The sequence below is a fragment of the Hemitrygon akajei genome, chromosome 1 (assembly GCF_048418815.1).
Source record: "Hemitrygon akajei chromosome 1, sHemAka1.3, whole genome shotgun sequence".
In the NCBI taxonomy this organism is placed as follows: domain Eukaryota; kingdom Metazoa; phylum Chordata; class Chondrichthyes; order Myliobatiformes; family Dasyatidae; genus Hemitrygon; species Hemitrygon akajei.
This window is the reverse complement of record NC_133124.1, coordinates 127,315,897-127,331,995: the sequence shown is the minus strand read 5'-3', so window position 1 is coordinate 127,331,995 and position 16,099 is coordinate 127,315,897. Positions and strand designations below refer to the sequence as shown.

The 16,099-nt window shown below is 39.3% G+C and overlaps 1 protein-coding gene across 1 annotated transcript in view; it reads left to right on the top strand.

The window, feature by feature from the left end:
- rttn (rotatin) overlaps positions 1-16,099 on the top strand; it is a 243,030-nt gene that overhangs the window by 151,906 nt on the left and 75,025 nt on the right. Inside the window, exons 30-31 of the mRNA XM_073051703.1 lie at positions 2,349-2,459; positions 7,569-7,727. Of these exons, the coding sequence (XP_072907804.1) occupies positions 2,349-2,459; positions 7,569-7,727 (270 nt within the window). The remainder of the gene's footprint in view (positions 1-2,348; positions 2,460-7,568; positions 7,728-16,099) is intronic.

The window sequence follows — 16,099 nt, the reverse complement described above, 5'->3', positions numbered from 1 at the left end:
GATGATGTGCTTTGCGAGGTGGGTCATGAACCATATCAACTCCTGCCTGAAGAGTGACTTGGATCAGCTCCAATTTGTCTATCACAATGCATCAACAGCAGGTGCCATTTCATTGGCTCTTCACTCAGCTGTGGAACATCTAGACAATGGAGATGTATACATCAGGATGCTCTGTGACTACAGCTCAGCATTCAACAAAGCTCCTGATCAAATTGTGACAACTTTTGCACTGAATCTTTGTATTGCTGAGATGGTAAGAGAGCTGAGTTGGTGAATGGTGGAGGAATTCAAGTGAGGGTCACAATTTCTAGGCTATCACTGCCAGCAGTATCTAAGTTTTCCTCCCTTAAAGTAGTGATTCTTAACCTACTTGCCAAAGAAGACTACATTTGCAAGACTCTATGAACTGAAAGGCTACGGCACATGACTTGGAACCCTACAGCATATCAAACAATATAGCTTCCCAACGGTCTGAATGTCACTAAATGTACCTTTCCAGAGAATTTGTACTCTTCTGCCTTTTGCAGCCAAACTGTAATATTTCAGAAATGCAGCAGTAATTTTTCAGTTTAACTATAATTTGATCCATTTTTCTACCCCTAACAATTAGTTACACAATTCCATTATCACAATCTGTGAGAGATAGCTTTCACCTTTGTTAGGCAGGATATCATGCAGAACACGACTAAGTGCTGATGGAGAAGCAATTGATGGAGCTTTTGATTCATTTCTCATTTTTTTAAAAATGATAGGTTATCCTTATTCATTTTTGATGATAATATAATTTTCATTAGTAGAATGGACACCATGCTGTTTTGCATTACAGTAGTGACCAGGGTACAAAATGTACTTCTTTTGCTTTTGAGTGCTCGTAACGACCAGAGTTCATGAAAGGTGCTGTTGAAATCTTCATATTCCATATTTCAACAATTACTAATTAATGATCAATTATTAAGGAGACATAATACTACTGCTCATCCCTAGGGTATTCTGGGACTTTCGTGACAACATTTGTGCTGTTTATGTCAGGTTTCTGTCCAAATGTGGGAACTTGATACAAAATCAGATGAACTGTCTCAGGAGTTGCAGTATTTTGACTTTTTTTTTGTGCATAGTGGATGATTCAATAGATTTTCCAGATAACATAAACACGTTACACGCGTTTTGAGCCACAGTGTAGTGCTGACTTTTTAACCAGCTCTAAGAACAGTCTAACCATTGCCTCTTACATAGGCCTCCATTTCTCTATCATCTATGTGCCTACCAAATGCTGTTTATGTAACTGCCTCTACCACCACCTATGGCAGAGCATTCCACACATCCACCACTATAGAAATCGTACCTCTGACATTCCCCCATACTTCCTCCAGTCACCTTAAAATTATGTTGATCTCTATCTCTTTATCATCTTGTACACCTCTATCAAATCACCTGTCACCCTCCTTCACTCCAAGGAGATTGCTCAACCTACCATCATAAGGCAACCCATCCTCATCATTCATGTGAGCCAAGCGGCTAGGTGTACTATCGAGGCCAGTTCAAGCTAATTTGGTTGCTAGGTTAACAGGTCATTCTTTAGACACATATACCTTGCGAGGATTAGAGATTATCACCATTGGTTTTCTGCAGGGCTAAAGTACTATTCTGCAGAATGGACATTGAACATAGAAACTCGGAATTCATAATAAGGTTAGGGCCAAAGAGTTTTGTGATTTGTGAGTTCATTTAGGTGAAGTATGGCTTTAATGATGGGTGTAGCAAAATCTGGAGTTGTTTATATATTTCCTGTATGATGAGAAACTTTGTGAAAAAGCAAGCAGAAACTAAAGGAATTACAGTGCTTCGTTTATGTGTCTCCTTTAGATTAATCAACAAATTAGTTCACAGTTGGCTTTGTCTAAGGCTAAGCCATGGTAGTTAGATCTATGAGCATCCATCAGTTTGTTCGGGTAGCATGGTAGCATAATGCTATTACATCCCCAGTGACCCCAGGTTCAATTCTACCACTGTATGTAAGAAGTTTGTATGTACTTCCTGTGACTATGTGTGTTTCCTCCGGGTGTTCCAGTTTCCTCCCTCATTCAAAAGACTACAGATTAGTAAGTTAATTAGGCACATGGTAATTGGGACAGAAGGTCCTGTTACCACACTGTGTCTTTAAATAAGCTAAACAAAAAATAATTCTAAGAATAACCAGTACAGATTTGAATCATCTGTGAAATAGTGTGCAAGTACTTTTTAGAAACTACATATGCATGTCTTTGTTTAGTTTAGAATCTACATATAATTCTAATAATACCATTGTAGTAAGGGAGTTTATTTCAGCTTTTATTTTATATCTGTTTTAGGATTGGATATCCATGTGGTCGTTGGTCTATGAACATAACAATGAGGATCACGTAGCTCCACGATTGGACCTAGCCTGGCTAATTCCTCTGTGGGTTGACCGAGACCCTGAGGTGTGTAAACTCTCTTGTACATGTCTATGTCTATCAATTTTCTTTTCTATCTTATGGACTTCAATCAAGTAATGCCTCAACTCTCTACATTTTCAGAATAGATTTTTTTTCTTTCATCCCTCCTCGTGATCTAATCCTTTAAGTCCATGTATTATTCTGTTACATCAATGCTGCAGTCCTTTTAAGATCAACCTTTTCTTTCTAAGGTAAGATACCTGCAGTATTCCCGGTGTGGCCTAACAAGGGCTTTGTATAGCAGAACAAAACATGACTTCTGTTTCTCTCGATATCAAGGCAGCATTTTTATCCTGTCTATGGCTTTTTAATAGACTCCAGAGTTCCTTTAGAACTCCACTATCTGTGGCTTTTATTATTGCATCAGTATCTATTATGAAGGGGCTGCAGCAAAGGATCAGAGATAGCTGCAGCAGGTTATAAATACAGCCAGTTCCTTCGTGGGCACTAGCCTCCCCAACATTGAAGGTATCTTCAAAAGGCGATGCCTCAAATAAGGCAGCATCTATCATTAAAGATCTCCCACACCCGGACTCCTCATTACTGCAATCAGGGAGGAGGTACAGGAGCCCAAAGATACACACTCGGCATTTTAGAACGGCTTCTTCTGCCCCAACACCTCCCACCCCCATCATATTTCTGAAAAGTTGATGAAACCATGAACACTACGTCACTGTTTTTGCTCTCTCTTTGCATTACTTATTTAACTTTATTGTGATTGATGGTATATTTTATGTATCGCACTGTACTGCTGCTGCAAAACAATAACCTTCTCGGCATGTGTCAGTGGTGATAAACCTGATTCTAATTATTTAGAAGGAAGCATGTTCTTTTTTTTAAAGTCAGAGTGGATGGCATCTCCTTTTCTTCCAAGGCCACTGTTTTGCCCATTCACACAAACTTTTAGAATCACCCTTTCAACTGAATTATTCTATTCATGTGCTCACCACCTTTCTTTGTGTCTTAAGGCAACTTGAATATATGACTTTCATTCCCATCAATTAAGTCATATATAAATAGAGCTGCAGTTCTATTGAAGATCTTTCAAGATGCCAGCTGTCATGATATAACAGTACAAATATCTGCCCATTACCTCCCTTTTCCTATTTCTGGCTGCCTCCTATCCAGGTCAAAAATTTATCTTCTGCTGTAGAGAACAGATTCTTATTTCTAATAAACCAAAACAATTTATGAACTTTATTTCTCCTCTTGTATAGAGAGAGAGGTGACAATATTTGTTTATTTCCTGCTGAAGCAAGTCATTTTGCCATTAAGTGTTCATTTGTGGTGTTACTGAAATACAATATATTTGTTAGTTCCAGATTTGCTGTTAAGTCAGAAGATTCTAGGTGCATTTACCAGGCTAGAAGCCTGCTTACAAAATCCTAGGTCACAACTTTCTAGTGGTGTACTAAAAGAATGCTTTAGAAAAACTCGTATGTTCTTCAAGCTAGACACAAGTTAATTCAGGCCCCATTCAGATTGAAACAAGAGGAATTATATTGATGGATGAGGAAATGGTGGTGAAAATCACTGTTTTGATAGCCTTTGCAGAGAAGAACAGCAGAAGAAAGTGAGGGAGTATGGGTGAGAAGTATTAGACATCTGGTGGGTACATTGAGTGATAGGGATCAGAGTGTGGGTGTCTGAGTAAAAGGGGGAGACCAAAAAGTGTCAGTGAGTGTAAGGTGAAGGAGAATCAAAGACTGTGTAAGTGATAACCACAAGAGGTTCTGAAGATGCTAAAATCTGGAGAGAGAGTGAGAGAGAGAGACAAAATGCTAAAGAAACTGAACAAGTCAGGCAACATATACGAAGAGGAATAAACAGTCAACCTTTTGGTATTATTGAAGGGTCTCGGCCCAAAACATCTACTGTTCATTCCCTCCACCCACCACCTTATTCTGGCTTCTTTACCCCTTCGCCTCCTCTCCATTCCCAACGAAGGGCCTCTGTCCATAATGTCGACTGTTTATTCCTCTCCATAGATGCTGGTTGACACACTGAGCTCGTCCAACATTTGGTGTGTGTGTTGCTCTGGGAGTTATCCCCATTAAATTGATCTGTATTTTAAAATAGTGCTAACAATTAATTATCTGGTCGTCATCTTATTCCTAGTTATGTGAGTTTGCTCTGCAGAGGTTTCTCTTTGCTTTCTGCATAGTATCAGTTCCAACATTTTACCTTGCAGGTAGTGAAGTACTCTTAACTTAAAGCATAGAACATGGAACAGGCCCCTTGGCCCGTGATGTCTGTGGTCACCATGATACAAATTTAAACTGCACGTGGTCTCTGTCCCTCCATTGCTGCCTGTTCATTTCTCTGTCTAAATGCTTACTGTCATTGATTCTATCACTTCTGGCAATTAATTTCATGCATCTGTCACTCTCTGTTTATAAAAAATGTTTGCTTCACAGACCTCATTAGAGAATACTAAATAGAAGCAGGAGTCAGCCATCTGGCCCTTCAAGCCTGCTCTGCCATTCAGTCAGATGATGGCTGTTCTGGCCGTGGACTCAGCTCTGCTTTGCTGCCTTTTCCCCATGACCCTTACTTCCCCTGTTATGCAAAATATATCTAACCATATCTTAAATATATTTAATGAGGGCATTTCCATGGGCAGAAAATTCCATAGATTCACCAGTCTTTGGGAACAGCAGTTTTTTCTCAGCTCTCTCCTGTATCTATTCCTCTGAATCTTAAGGCTCTGACCCCTAGTTCTAGTCTCACCAACCAATGGAAACAACTTTCCTGCCTCTATCCCATCAGCACAAGTGGTCTTGTCTACCTTTAGACCCACTAGTTTGCTCATCACTACCTCTTTAGTGACAATGATTGGATCAATGTCCTCACCTGCCATCACTTTCATAACATCTCTCTTTGGCATGTTAGATGTGTTCTGCACCCTGACTTTTTAAAATTTTCCCCTTTCACTTTAAAGCTATTTCCTCTGGTATTTGATATTTCCAACCAGGGGATAAAAAGACTTAGGATCTCAAAGTTCAAAATAAATTCATTATCTAAGTACATATATGTCACCATCCACAACTCTGAGATTCATTTTCTTGTGGGCATTCACAGTAAATTCATCATAGAATAATGATGAAAGACAGCACTAACCGGGCATTCAACCAGTATGCAAAAAAACACAAACTGCAAATACAAAAAGAAAGAAAGAATAATAACAAATAAATAATAAATATTGAGAACATGAGCTGAAGAGTACTTGAAAGTGAGTCTTTAGGTTGTTGGTTAAGGGATAATAATTGTTACTGAACCTAGTGGTGTGAGTCCTGCGGCTCCTGTATCACCTTCTGAATGGCAACAGCAAGAAAAGAGCATGACCTGTATGGTGGGTGTCCCCAATGCCGGATGCTCCTCTCTTGCAAGAATGCTCCATGTAGATGTGCTCAATGGTGGAGAGTGCTTTAGCATGATGGACTGGGCTGTATCCACTACTTTTTATGCGACTTTCCATTCAAGGACATTGGTGTCTCCATACCAGGCTGTGACGCAGCCAGTCCATATACTTTTTACTACAGATCTATAGAAATTTGTCAAGGTTTACCTTAACTATGCCTCTTTTAAGTTGATATACTTCCATCAGGTCATCCCTCAGCCTCCGATGCTCCAGAGGAAGGATTCCAAGTTTATACAACTCCTCCTTTTAGCTAATGCTCTCTAACCCAGTCAGCATCCTGGTGAATCTCTCTGGTGGCTCTCTCTCCAAAGCCTCCACATCCTTTATGTAATGCAGCAACCAGAGTTGCACTCAATATTCCAAATCTAACTTCAACAGAAGTTTTATACCATTGTAAAATTACTTCCTGACTTAAGCCCAACACCCCAACCAACGAGGGCAAGAATGCTATCCATAGCTACCACCCTATCTACATGCTTACCATTTTTAAGAAGCTTTGACTTTGCACCCCAAGATACCTCTGTACATTAGTACTTTTAAGGGTCCTACCGTTTACTGTATACTTCCCTTTTGATCACACACTTGCTTGGATTAAACTTTAACTGTCATTTCTCTGGCGATATGTCTATATCCTGTGTAGTCCCTGAGAACCTTTCTCACTATCCACAGTTCTGCCAATTTTTGTGTTGTCTGCATAGTTACTAACCACCTATTGTTTATGTTCATCCGAGTCACTTGTGTATATAGCAAACAAAAGAGGTCTAAGCACTGACCCTAGTGGAACACTATTGGTCGCAGTCCTCTAGTCAGAATAACACCTACAACCACTATTGTCTGCCTCTGTGACAAAGCCAATTTTGAATCCAGTCTACAAGTCATCCTGTGCCCTAATTCTTTTGCATCAACTTTGTTTTTTTTATTCTTTATTCTTTAATGTTTGTAATTTTGTTGTATGTTGTGCATGCCAACAGGCCACAGCAAATTGTTAATACATGTAAATGTAAATGGTGAGAAAAGTTGGTCCATGATCCCTAGGGAAGGACTTGTCAAAATCTTTATTTAACTCCATGTATAAAGATTCATTGCCTTATCTTCATAAGTCATTTTTGTAACATCTTCAAAAAAAATCTGTAAGGTTTGACTTCTCCTGCACAAGGCCATGTTGATTATCCCTATTATGTCTATGGTTTTCCAGATACAAGGCTATCTCTAAGAATCATTTCCAGTAATTTCTCCACCATTGATTTAAGGCTCTCCAGCATATGATTTCCTAGTTTTCTCATAGTGGCCTTCTCAGACAGAGGAGCAACATTGGCTATTCTCCAATATTTTAGGACAATTTCTGTAGATAAGGAGCGTACAACTATGTCCTTCATGGCCCAAGCAATCTCCTCCTTTGCCTGTCAATAACCTGGGTTATATTCCATTGGGCCCTTGGGAACTATCTAGCTTTAAGGTTTTGAAGTCATGAAAAGTAAACTCAGTGGCAGATCAATATGTTGATAGCCCATTTAAATGAACCTTATTCATATCTGTGCCATTTTTATATAATATTTCTATTCATGCCATTCATTTGAAATATACAGCATATGTGTTTTGCGAGTGCTAAGACCATTGTAAAATTTTTGAACAGTGCCTGCTGTATGAATTAGTTTCTGTTTGAATTTTGCTAGGTTCGTTTTGGCAGCTTGGGCATTGGATCAGCATTAACACTGGTAGAAGGTGGCTGTGTTGCATTGGCAGCCAGCTGTCAAAACATTTCTGGAGGTTTATGGGGTACGCTGCTAAATATCCTTCTAGACCAATCAGAGTGCAGTATGGTTCGTAAAGAGGTAAGCAGTTCTTCTAATTATACAGAGTAAATACCTATACTATCATTTGGCTCCTACCCAACATTGTCAGCTTTTCACAGCAAAAAAGCATATTCATAATTTGGCTGACTTCTATGAACTACACATAGTGGCCACTTTAATAGTTACCTTCTGTACCTAATAAAGTGGCTACTGAGTGTATGTTTGTTGTCTTCTGCTGTTCAATGTGTTATATGTTCAAAGGTTTTCTTCTGCACACTACTGTTGAAACATGTGGTTATTTGAGTTACTGTTGCCTTCTTGTCAGCTTGAACCAGTCTGGCCGTTTTCCTCTGCCCTCTCTCATTAACAAGGTATTTTTTCACATATAACTGCCACTCATTGGATGTTGTTTAGTTTTTAGCACTATTCTCTGTAAACTGTATCAACTGTTATGTGTGCAAATCCCAGGAGATCCATCAGTTTCTGAGATACTCAAACCACCCCATTTTACACCATCAATCATTCCACAGTCAAAGTCACTTAGATCATAACTGAACCTCTATGTCTGCACGCTTTTATGTATTCAGTTGTTACCACATCATAGGGTCATTGATATTTGCATTAATAATCAGTTGTACCATATAAAGTGGCTGTTAACTGTAATTTGGCCCCTACCCAACACTCAGCTTTTCACAGTAACAAAGCAACTTTATAATTTGGCTATCTTCTATGAACTATAATCTTGTACCTTCGTATGTACAATTACAAGCAATTACTCTTAACAGTGATGAAGGACTTCAGAAACATGCAGGTGCCATTAAGGTCAAGGTGGAGGTTCCAGATAAAGGGGCAATTAAACCAAGACCTCAATGGTGGAGCTGATCTGGTAGAAGATGAGGAGGAAGACTGCAGCATTGAAGGTCCCCAGTTGTCTTACATTCCATGCCGCTGGTGTCTGACCACTGATTTGTCAAGGACCGTGTGGTGGCTGGCCATGCATCAGCCTCTGCATGTTAAACCAAGTCACACACACAGGTGTTATCCATTAAGTGAATTGACCCTAACATCCCTGATAATGTGGATCCATAAACTGTTGTGAAATTGAAGGAGTTGCCTTTTCCCCAAAAGGTAGATAGAGGAAGGAAAACAATACTTTGTGTTGTAATAGCAAGAAACTCCTGTGTATTTTCTGCCTCTTCTAGCTCGAGATGGGCTTCAGCCAAATCCAACATCACAAAGTAGTGACCACCATTCAGTTTTGTACCAGCAGTGGGTAGTGGCGTGTGTCCAAAGCTGTAATGAGACTAGTTGAGAAGTCTGCACACAGCCTCACTGTACTATTGGCTTTCTCGATAATGGCTTTTGGAGCTGTCCAGTGTGAATAGTTGGCAGCTTGTTTCTGGCAATCTAGTTCTTGCTCCACAACTGGTAAGGCAGCTTATGGTACCAATCCTTTGCGACAGAAGACTAGCTTTGTGTCTGGATGGAGATGGAATTCTGCTTCCAGTTCAGTGCAACTGCCTAAGCCTTCTTGAAACACTGTTGCATAACACTGTTGCTGTTGTTGTATGATCTCACATACTGATGTTGGTATGGCATTGACTGAAATGATTTGAATGGCCTGTGTCTCCATACAGACCTCATCCAGAGGGATGCTCCAGAGATCGAGCTTGTCCATCCAGTCAATGCCAAAAACATTCAGATCTGGCTGGGCTGTTAGGCAATATACGCCATTGACCTGGTTCCCATGCAGTGCAGTTCGCCAATCAGCTGGACTGTTCCACCTGATGCACTGCAAGCAGAGTGATGAGTTGATTTGAATAGTTGGTGACTCAAGACCTGCTCTGTGCATTTGGAGTTGTACTTTGACCAACTAATTGTTGATAAATATGTGGATGTATCAACTCTTGGGAGTGAAGTCAACTTCGAACATGATCATTAAACTCCTTGTAGATTTTGATGGCTTTCGAAACTTCTTGGCCTTGTGTTTCACTGACTTAGAAGACAGTGAAGGATACCAAAAGCCTTCTTTGTGACTCGAGTTGGCATTTGCAGCAAGTGTATTTCTTGTATTGGCAGTTTCTTGTGTAATGCCATGTACCACAGTCCCAATCAGCTGTGTTTGGCCACTTGAAAACCTGCTGAGTGATGATGTCTGAGTCATTAGAAGCTGCATTGACATGGTTCTGGTTAACCAGGTTGAAATCATGTTTCAGGTTGATAAACCGCTGATATTCTTGAGTAACAGCTTGTAGAATCATATTAGGGTCTTGATTGAGTCTGGCTATGATCCATTTGCGAATTTCTGCATCGCCGGGTGCCCAAGCACCTACACTCCATCCACTAGAAAAAAGTGAGATCTCCCTGCGGCCACCCATTTTAATTCCACTTCCTATTCCCATTACGATATGTCTATCCATGGCCTCCTCTATTGTCGCGATGAGGCCACACTCAGGTTGGAGGAACATCACCTATTATTCCAACTGGGTAGCCTCTAATCTGATGGTGTGAACATCGATTTCCTCACCTTCACCATTCCCCATCTCTTTTTCCCTGTCTCACCTTATCTCCTTCCCTGCCCATTGCCCCCCCTCTGATGCTTCTTCCCCTTTTTCTTTCTTCCATGGCCTTTTGTCCTCTCCAATTGGATTCCCCCTTCTTCAGCCCTGTATCTTCTTCACCAACCAAATTCCCAGCTCTTTACTTTATTCCTTCCCCTTCCGATTTCACCTATCACCTTGTGTTTCTGCCTGCCCTCCCGCCACCTTTTAGCTCTACTCCCCATCTTTTTTCCTCCAGTCTTGCTGAAGGGTCTCGGCCCAAAACATCGACTGTACTCTTTTCCATAGGTACTGCCTGGCCTGCTGAGTTACTCCATCATTTTGAGTGTGTTGCTTGGATTTCCAGCATCTGCAGATTTTCTTTGTGATTGAATAGTGGAGAAGACTTGATGGGCCAAATGGTGTAATTCTGCTCCTATGTCTTATGGTCTTTTATTTGTAATTAATTTAGGTCACTTTGTAAAGATCTATTTTCAATTTGACACGAGTCTTTTTCTGTTGATCGGTGTCAAAAAGCCAAATTAAATCCACTGTGATTCAATGTTGTAAAGTAATAAAACATTTAAAAAGTTCCAAGTGGGAGTAAATACCTTTTATAAGCACTGTGTATGTCAAATGACTCAATGGGCATTGTATTTTTCTTCTAAACTTCCTTGAAGTAGTCAAAATATGGTCCAACAGTGTATCTTGTTTTGCATAGTATTAGATAAAGTTCCATTATCAAAGATGTTTTTTTTCAAGTTGTGAAATTACCTAAGGTTTGCAATAAATAGCTCAATTAAAAATAACTAAAACAGAGATGTTTAGACAGTGCCAAAATTGGTTCTCTAGACAGTGAAGTCCCATGCAGACTTTGCAGAAATAGTCATTTTTAGATTGTTTTCTGAAAGTTTTACCGATTCAATAGTTGGGTAGAGAAGTGACATTTAGAATATGTATTACTATTTATTGGGATTTAGCAAATAGCAAAGAGATGTAATTTTGGGGAGAAAAAAAACAAAATACAGAATAATAGACTAGTTTAGCTTGGTGAATTGCCCTTAAGAGCATTTAAGTTCAAGTTAAAGATGGTTGGTCATTCTAGTTTAAGCTTTTGTTTTATATTTTTAAATGTTTTGTGGAATGTTGTGCCAAGTTCCTTTCAAAATGATGTTAAAGGATAATAAGGTCCATGCAAGTTTTTTTTTATTGCTGACACATCAGTGCAGATGTAAAAATAGATAATCTAATCTATTTTTAAAAAAATCAATAAATTTGATTATGGCGAAAGTCTTTAAAATGCCACAAGCCTTGATTGCAATGGATGGAATTAGACTCTTTAATGTAAACATTGACTGAAGTCTAGAAATATACTGAAAATCCAAGATAAAGCTGTAGATGCTGGAAATCCTTTTTGCCTCAGGCATTTTCTACTTGTGGAGTATAATGGGTAAAGTGGAATAGATTTAACATGAGAAATAAAGCTAAGAGGATGCCATAGAGCACCTTGAGTCTGCTCTACCATTCAATAATATACCTGATCTGAACTGGCCCAAACTCCACTTTCCTTTGTGATACCCAAATCCTCCAGGGACCCAGAACTTTATCTATTTCAACCCACGGTATATGTAGTGACTCAGCATTTTCAACCTCTGAGATGTACTGTAACTGGAAAGGATGTTAACAGAAAAAGTAAGATTATTTAATGAAAGGATCCAGTAATATCCCTGAATATCCAGATGTTATAAAACTAATGAAATGATGTTAAAATACAATGCTGATCCATTTCATGAAACCTTAGACCATTAGACGCATAAACCATAAGATATAGGAGCAGAGTTGGGCCAATCGGCCTATTGGGTCTATTCCGCCATTCCATTATGTAATTTATTATCCCTCTCAACCCCATTCTCTGCCTTCTCCCTGTAAACTTTGAATCCTTTCCTAACCCAGAACCTATCAACCTCCGCTTTAAATATACCCATTTGTCTTCCACGGCCATCTGTAGCAATGAATTCCACAGATTCACCACCCTCTGACTAAAGACCCTCTCATCTCTGTTCTAAAGGGGCTCTCTTCTATTCTAAGGCTGTGTCCTCTGGTCTTAGATTCCCCCACTATAGGAAACACCTTCTCCATGTCTAGTCTGTCTAGGCCTTTCAATATCTGATAGGGTTCAATGAGATTCCCTCCCGCTGTTCTTCTAAACTCCAGTGTGTACAGTAAGTACAGTCTAAACTCAGTCTAATCATTTATGAAGTACCTTTTAACATATAATAAATATACCTATTATTCTGCTGATGAACAACCACAATTAAAGCCAATGAAATGACCTTAATGTATGAAACTGGCCCTTTAATAGTTTAGTTGGTGCATATTAATCATAAGTGATATGTTTTTTCAAGCAATGGCTCTTCTCCTCCAGCAAGGAGCAGCATTGTCCAATTTATATCTCTTAGATCATAGATCATTGCTAGCTTCAAGATTAAATTTCAAGATTGTTTGTCATTCTTCAGTACATGTGTAAAGAAAAAAAATGTTTTTTACTCCGGATCCGATGCAGCATAGAAAAAACACAATAAGCATAAAGAATGTAATTTTAAAAATACTATAAATATAATTACATAAGATTAGCTTATATACATAGATTGATTGTACGTTAAAGTGACGCTAGGAACAGGAGTGTCCATAGGCAAGGTGTCCCTGACAGGAAATTAAAAAGTAGCGGTGGCTGGGTGAATTAATGGGTGGAGATGGTGATCAGCATGCTTAGCTTGGGGGAAGTAACTTTCAGAGGCTTGTAGTCCTGGCGTGGATGCTGTGTAGCCTCTTCCCTGATGCGAGTGGGACAGTCAGTCTATGAGCAGGATGATGGGGATATTGCAGGCCTTTTTCCAGCACATTTTCCTGTCTGTGTCCTTAATGGTGAGTGGGCTGGTGCCGGTGATGTGTTGGGCAGTTTTAACCACCCATTGTAGAGCCTTTTCAGCATGCCTCCTGAGCAAAACGTTGTTGTTGATCTTAACATTTTTTATAAGTATCCTTTCTTTAAAAGAAGTATTTCTATCAAAGCAGCTGGCAGTGGTATTAGCCCTGCAGAGGTATTAAATTAGATAGAACAACTAAATAATAAAGGTTCAAACTATAGTGTGCATCCATTGGCATACACTCAGTGGCCACTTTATTAGGTACACCTGTACACTTTGTTAATGCAAGTATTTAATTAGCCAATCATGTGGCAGCAACTCTGCATAAAAGCATGCTAGCATGGAGAAGAGTCAGTTGCTGTTCAGGTGAAACATCAGAATGGTGAAGAAATGTGATCTAAGTGACTTTGACCGTGGAACGATTGCCAGACGTTGGTTTGAATATCTGAGAAACTGCTGATCTTCACGCACTACAGTCTGTAGAGTTTACAGAGAATGGTTAAAAAAACAAAAGCATCCAGTGAGCAGAAACAGAAGAGAGAGGTCAGAGAAGAATGGCCAGAGGGGTTCCAGCTGACAGAACGATGACAGTAACTCAAATAACTGCGCATTACAATAGTGGTGTGCAGAAGAGAGTCTTTGAATACACAACAATTCGATCCTTGAAGTGAATGTGCTACACCAGCAGAAGTCCATAATTATACACTCAGTGGCCACTTTATTAGATACAGAGTTAACCCAGCAGTGTTCACTGGAATTACCAGGTAACTAGATGTATTTCATGATTGATTTTGAATGCCAAATAGAAGACCTACACTGGAGACCATAAGAGAGGTGATTAACTGCTTGAATCAGCTTTTAAGTTCTGACCATTTTTCTGAGAATTCATATGATGTATTCTTATTTTGCAAATTAAAGTCATTTATCCAGTTTTGTTTTCCTGCATCTCGTATCTGAGGTTCATTCGGAAGATTCAGTTTAGTGTTTTGAACCATTGGCAATCAGGAAGGAACTGAGTCTTCAGATGCCTCCAGTGTTCTCATCTAAAATCATCTGGTTCTGCACAAAATGTTACACACCTATCTGAAAATTCCATGTGCTGAGAAAATATGTGAATCCCTTTAATTTTATACAGTTCTTCACCATTCTGAAGTGAAGTGTGCCATCCATTTTCTGTCACTGATTGTATCGAACTCTTTTTCTAAACAGTTAGTTCTCACATTTCCTCCCAAGGGTTTGAAAGACCCTGTTTTAGTGTTGTGCAGATTTGTGCGGGTGGTAATGACAGACATCAAAAACATCATTTCTGAAACACTGGACACTCACCAATATGCTTACTGACAGAACTGCTCTATGACAGATGCCATAGCACCTGGCCCTGACACACCTTAAAAACTAGGACACATATCAGAATGCCGTTTCTGGATTTTGGTTCAGTATTCAACATTATTGCTCCACGGACAGTAGTGAACCAATGTGCAACTAAATAGACCACTGTGCAGCTGGGTGTTGGGCTTCCTAACCAACAAAGCTCAGATAGTCAGGATGTACAACCACTCCTCCCTCCCCGTCATCCTCAACATGGGGTGCCTCTCAAGGGCTATGTGCTGGGCCCACTGCTGTACACTCTACTCACACACTACTGCACAGCCCAACACCTGAGTAATCACATTGTCAAGTTCAGTGATGACATGACGGTGGGATCTTCACCAACAACAATGAGAAGGCCTACATAGAAGGGGTGGAAGAGCTCGAGGCCTGGTGCCAGGCACATAATCACTTCCTTAATGGCAGCAAAATGAAAGAGATAGTTATTGACATCAGAATAACTCGTACCACTCACATCCCCCGTTACAACGTCAGCATAGCTGTGGAAACTACAAACGTTTTCAACCTAACCACACCACCGCATTCTCCACCACCAGTATATTATCATTTCCTGTCAGAGTCACCTTACGTACAGACACTACTGTACCTAGCATTACTTTAGGTACATGCAATCAATCTAGTATATAAGCTGCTTTATGTATTTATTGAGTTTTTTTTATTATTGTGTTCCTTGTTTTTTTCTGTGCTGCATTGAATTTGGAGTCGCAATTATTTCATTCTCCTTTGCACTCTTTACACCCTTTACAGATGTCTAAGCCTGAAACGTCGTTATTGCCTCCTCCCATAGATGCTGTCTGGCCTGCTGAGTTCTGCCAGCATTTTGTGTTTTTTTTATTTATTTTCAGCATCTGCAGATTCACTCGTGTTGCCTTAAGATTCTACCCTTCATTGTTTTCAATATAAAATCCTTCATTCTTCTCAATGTACAATTAACTGTCTAAATATTGCTGATTGGAAAACAGAATGGAACAATAATTACCCTTATGCTTGTCTTAATCATTTAACGAAATTCATCCTTAAAATATTACACTTAACTTCTATTAGTTATCCAAATCTCATTGCAATCTTACATTTTATTCTTTACCTGCCTAATAAAGTGTAATGTCTCACTGATGTTTACACTGGCACTGCAATTTTTTGATGGCCTTTTACACTTTATTGTGCATTATTATTTTACCTTATTCTGTCTGAATGCACTGTGTGATGAATTGATCCATATAAATAGTGTTTAAGACGAGCTTTACATTGTATTTTGGTACACATGACACTAATAATAAAACAACACAAAATGAACAATGAGTACACATTTTGCACAGAATTAGATGTTGGCCTGATTTGGTATTATGATAATATTCAAAATGTCACAGTAATTAAATAGTATGTCCAAAAGTATGATCCAGTTTGCACCTCTGCTGGTATATCAGGGTTTGCATTTATTCAAAAACTTGAGGTGACTCTTTAGGTTATTCTTCCTTTTCAAGAATTTAGAACTAGAGGGCACAGTCTCAGAAAAAAAGGACATCCTTTTAAAACTGAGAGGGAGAAGAATTCCTTT